This window comes from Schistocerca americana, chromosome 1 (genome assembly GCF_021461395.2).
Source record: "Schistocerca americana isolate TAMUIC-IGC-003095 chromosome 1, iqSchAmer2.1, whole genome shotgun sequence".
NCBI classification, from domain to species: Eukaryota; Metazoa; Arthropoda; class Insecta; order Orthoptera; family Acrididae; genus Schistocerca; species Schistocerca americana.
In genome coordinates this window covers 545,106,061-545,111,413 of record NC_060119.1, presented here as the reverse complement: position 1 = coordinate 545,111,413, position 5,353 = coordinate 545,106,061, and the positions used below count along the sequence as shown (strand labels likewise).

The window sequence follows — 5,353 nt, the reverse complement described above, 5'->3', positions numbered from 1 at the left end:
CATCTAGCCCAAAAGGTGCAGTTAGTACAAAAACATCTGCATATTCGCATGAAAACTACTATTGACATACAATTCTTAGAATACCTTGCTGTATAAGATAGCATTCCATTTGCACCTAACATTATTTTTATTTCAACTAATCTGTTGATGATGTACTTAGAGGATTCTGAACTTCTCTGACTGTTACTCGCCTCAGTGAGTTCGTAAAGCATTACATCATCTGACAGTCAGAACTTCACTTATTTTAAAAATAAGTGAAAAATAATTAATTACTCATTATTAATGGCTGAAATCAGTGATTACATTTTATACATCAAAATCTCATGTGAAGTACTGACTTAGCGGTATTTGCACCTAATTTATACAGTTATCAGGTTTTGCAAACATGTCAATCTACTTACAAAACAAAAATTCAGTTGCAAAACCTGCTATTCAGTGATACATCAGGAATGACAGAAAGATGGAATTTAATTATTATGAATATAAACAGAATATGTTTTATTTCAAAGAGAAGCTTGAAAATTCTACAAAATTGGCATATAAAAATATGAAAGTGACCAGGAAAAGCTGATTTATTTAATTTCAAAGAGTGAACAAAAATGAATGTTCAACATTAGGTTTTTTTTAAAAAAAATCTTGCTTTTGACATCACAAGATCTTGCAGAAAATGAAATAAGCATCTTAGTAAAACATCTATACAATTTTAGAAAATGCCAGAAAGTTGTATTTTAATTAAGACAGCAACAAAAGATTCTAGAACATGAAACTGACTGAAAATTGCTTTTAACTGACATCGACCTTAACACTGTCCATCAGCTCAAAATTGCTTCCAGCTTCTTCCTCGTTACGAGGGTTGGCAGCAGCAGGAGTGACTCCAGGAGTGCCTTCCTGCTCACTGAACACCTCAGTGCAGAATTTGAGTTTATCACTGGTCGCCTGGTCTTTACCAAAGTGGAGCTCCAAAACCTGTTTTATGTCTCTGTATTTGGCTTATAAAAGCTGTACACCTGCTGTGATTGACATTGGACCATTTTCTTTGCTGAAATTTTTTCCTCTCTTCAGGTTGCTTTTCACCTCTCCAGCTTCAGAACTGTAGATCTCTCCACGAACTAGACAAATTTTATTGTTTTCGCTTTTTGTGAGCATATTTATTTTGACTTTTTGAATCTGTAATTACCAGTTACCAGTAACTTTCATTGAGCCTTTTGTGTATTACTTCCAGTCTTGAACAGGACATTCGTTTTGTCCTAGACATACCACAGTCACAAATTTCTCAATGTGCTGATGGTATACTGTTGGATTTTCAATGACACTCAACTTGCGAAGTTGTATTTCAGTGTTAACAAAAGCCTTGTCAAGTGGGGTGAATGAGTGGCCCACTATTGGGAACCATAGTACATGTGGGGCACCAAAGCCAATATTGAAATCTTGGCAAAAAATGCTCCTTTGGTAATCATATTTGACAACATTTTCAGGATTCTCTTCACAATACATGTTCCACATCTTTGTTCTGTTCAGTTCGCTACTTAAATAGACTCTTTGGGTGTTGTTTCCTCATGAGTAGTGACATCCTAAGGGGATGAACTTCTTAATGTTATTTTTCACACACTCTTTTCTCACTTCATACAACTTTTGTTGCCTCTCCTTGTCTCAGTGTAAACTGTTGGTCTAACATTTTGTAGCACAACCCAGTAACCCAATCTTTCTTAATTTGTAAAACTGACAAAAAAGTCACATTGCATTCAGCAACATTTTTGATCTCCTTGCCTTCTTTTTTGGTAAAAAAAAGGATGGTGATGGTTCATTTTCTTTTATCGTCCTCACTGTATCTTCTTTAAGAGGACATGGTAGAGACATGTTAAGCTATGTAGTTGCTCTGCCACTCTAGGTTCCTTTTCTGGTAAAATGTTTGGTGAATTTTTGTTACATCTTGCATAGTAAGTTTGTTACATCTTAGTTTTATGAAGGGATGTATACAATCAGGCATCTCTGGCAAGGCCTTGGGTTTGCATCTGAAACAAAGTCCCATGCTGAGGTACATAGAAGCAATAAACCATGAAGACGGGTGCACAGGGGTGAAACATATCACAGGTCTTGAAAACTAGGCAGGGTGTACATGTAGATGTTACAGTGAAACACTGAAATCTGGAGAATGTTGACTTTCACCAGTGAATGTCAACATTCACATAATCGCTTAGAGTATGTCCGAAATATTTGCTAAATACCCTTATTTCTGACCTACACCGGTAAATGTTGACATTCACCATGCATTAATGGTGAATGTTGAACATGTCTGAGTTTTATATTTTCTTCTCTGTAATTTAGTCACTAAAAAACGTCACAAGGGTGATGTAACTTTTTCGCCTCTCTCTGAAAGGAATGACCAAGAATTTAAAATACACAGTACATTCTACACGAGAAAAGAAAATAATAGTTATAAAAAATTACTTACTTAGGTGATTCAAATCTTATTTATTGCAAAAACTTAAACTATTATAACACTTTGAATTGCACAAGAGTCCCTTGCTTTTACAACTGCATTTATTTGTGGAACACTTCCTTTTGCAATGACAGCGTGTATAGCCTTGTCCCCCACTTCTCGAATTAGCTGCAGCTGCTTCTCTCAGTGACATTTCTTGAAAAGAAATCTCATCTACGGAAAGTAACTTTTCTTTACAAATTATGAACTGATTACATGTGTAAAGCTGCTTGAGGGTACTGTTTTTATTTGTCAGTTTGTAAAAGTCAGAGTCTTCTATTCCAACAACAACCGCTAACACACTTTGGCTACCTGTATGACCACGATCGACATCAGGGACTTGTATTCGTACATTATCACAAATTTGAGTGGGAGGAAATTGTTTTTGTGAGGTTTGTAACATCTTTGTTGCTTGCAGTAAGAGATTTTCTTTCGATGTCACTCTTTTTGTAGAAATCAACTCATGTTTTTCAGACAGAATTTGATGTGAAGACATTGTAGGTTGTAGGTCTTCTTCAATATTTTTCTTTGGAATAAGGTTTTTGGTATGACCACCGCTCAATTTTTTTTATAAACATTAACAGTTTCCTTGAACTGTTCTTCAGTTTCAGAAGTATTGGCCATTTCTTCGAGTTGTTCTTCAGTTTTAATATCTGCAATTTGTTCACCAGGCAAAAAAGACAATGCTATGCCTCTTTTTGCTTTAACGCCAAACATGGCTTCATAAGGACTTTGGCGTATCCTTCGTGGTATGTAGTGTTCTTGGCAAATTGAACAAAGGATAAACCATCTGACCATTTATTTGTATCATTATTGTTCATCCATGCAGTTAACATATTCTGTATATCCTGATTGGCCCTTTCAACTGAACCTTGTGTTTGACTGTGATGAGTCTTTCCATGAACTACTTTAACATCTTTCCACATAGCGCATATTCGGATATGACTTGATTACTAAACTCTCTACCATTATCTGATTGCAATATTGCTGGTGCACCAAATGTTAAAAATATTGAAAGAACTTGATGCACTACTTCTTCAGCAAAGGTTGTAGCTGGACAAACTTAGTTAAATGGTCTTGACACACCATTATGAACTTACATTCGCCATCTCTGTTTGACTGCAGATCTATCAGATCAACTTGACATCTTGAGTTTAATTCAGAACTAACCATTGGCTTCACAACAATACCTTTCTTAGGTCCACTGTGTTTCATTTGACACTGTTTGCATAAATTTAAATATAACATTATAACTTCATATGTACTATTTTTGTATTTAACTTGAAACTCTTTAAGCATATGTGTTCTTCCTCCGTGGCCCATTCTGATGTGAGTTTCATATAGTATACTGTACAATTCTTCATTGGTAACATAATACTGTATGTTCATTTTCCCTGATTTTAATGGTACAATTAACTTCTCTTCATCATTAATTTTTAAAACATCAAAACGTTTTAATCATCTGTAATCCAAAGGTGTATTGCATTTAATTTTAGCAGAAACCACTTCAGAAAATATTTGAGAATACTTTTCTTGAGAAAAATAAAAACAATTGTCTTCTCGTTTACCTGCAATTAATGCCTTTAACTTTTCATGAAAAAGATCACGATTTACTGCAGTATCCATTTTGTATAAATTAGGGTATCGGAAAAAAATTAAGAAAACATTGCTCACGTTATCAAAGCATGCATAAGACTGATAAAGCTGATTGACTCTGAGCAGAGCAAAGGATTTGGCAGGAGAGAGCCAGTCGCTTGTTTTTTGACTATTCTCTTTTGGACCTCCACCAGAGCATATCTGTGATTGTCGACACACACCAGAGAGGGTCCAAATGTACAACAATGTAATGAAATATTCACACTTTCACTGACGTATTTGGTATCTGTTGACATTCACCGGCGAAAGACGACATGATCCAGTTTCGGTCATTCACGGTAAGATAGATACAATACAAGGGACAGTAACCATGATGAACTAAGTTATAAAAACCAAGTACCATATATAAGAAGGTGTGATAAACCACATGATTGGTATAATATTTCATTTTTTATGACCAACACTCCCTCTCCTAGTGGCTGCTTAAAATCCTCCCCAGTAGACAATTCCTGCAAAACTGAAACTGGGAGCAATGGTGACAACAACATAAGTGTAGTGTATAGCACAACAGTGTGCAATCACGCATACTCCTTGCTGCTCCCTGCGAGATCTACTGCATCTAATACAAATTTTATTTAGTTTTGCTGTGCACTATACTTACTTTGTTGGAAGATAGCTACCAGTTTCAGTTTTGTGGGACTTGTCCATTAAATTGGTCAGACAACGTCACTGAGTAGAGTGTACAGATCGTACCATAGGCACCAACTTTTGAAAATATTGGTCATCATCATGTTACACTTTAAAACTCATAATTAACCTCTATATAATTATAGTACATGTAAATGCTACAAAAGTAACTTAAAATATATGATCACTCACCTAAATAGGGAGAGACTAGAATGTGCTCCTTCTGATAGTTGTTTTGCTGATGAATTCATGGACTGGAGGATTCAGGTTAAGTTCCCCTGTGAGATTGGAATGGATGTTCAATAATGCTACATGATTTAACCAGTTTTGGTTCACGGTGATTCTGGTGTAAGTTTTCAGTCTTCAAAGTGCAGAAAATGAACATTCTGCAGACATACAGTGGATACAGGTATCATTAAGTAAAGTCACAATAATTTTACATGTTCTAGTATCATGTTCTTCAGAGCTACACACTTGACATCCTCTGTTCTACTCAAGTTTTGCAGTACACTTTTCTAAGCTGTCTCGTGCAACATTATGCCATTTTACCACATCCAACAAAATATCTCTATGAAGAGTAAGTCTTATAGA

At 35.4% G+C, this 5,353-nt stretch overlaps 1 protein-coding gene across 1 annotated transcript; it reads right to left on the bottom strand.

Annotated features, from left to right (window-relative positions):
- Positions 1-2,321: 2,321 nt before the first annotated feature.
- Positions 2,322-2,975, bottom strand: LOC124575152. Its single transcript, XM_047131160.1, has 2 exons — positions 2,528-2,975; positions 2,322-2,410 (listed from the first exon to the last, which is right to left on the bottom strand). The coding sequence occupies exons 1-2, from the start codon at positions 2,973-2,975 to the stop codon at positions 2,322-2,324; spliced, it is 537 nt and encodes a 178-aa protein (XP_046987116.1).
- Positions 2,976-5,353: the final 2,378 nt, after the last annotated feature.

Bases quoted from the DNA above. Each gene is read 5' to 3' on its own strand.
- LOC124575152 (XM_047131160.1), bottom strand. From the start codon at position 2,975: ATGTCTTCACATCAAATTCTGTCTGAAAAACATGAGTTGATTTCTACA. The intron at 2,411-2,527 runs GCAAGGGACTCT...TTTCTCGTGTAG, and splicing joins AAATAAATGCAGTTGTAAAA to AATGTACTGTGTATTTTAAA.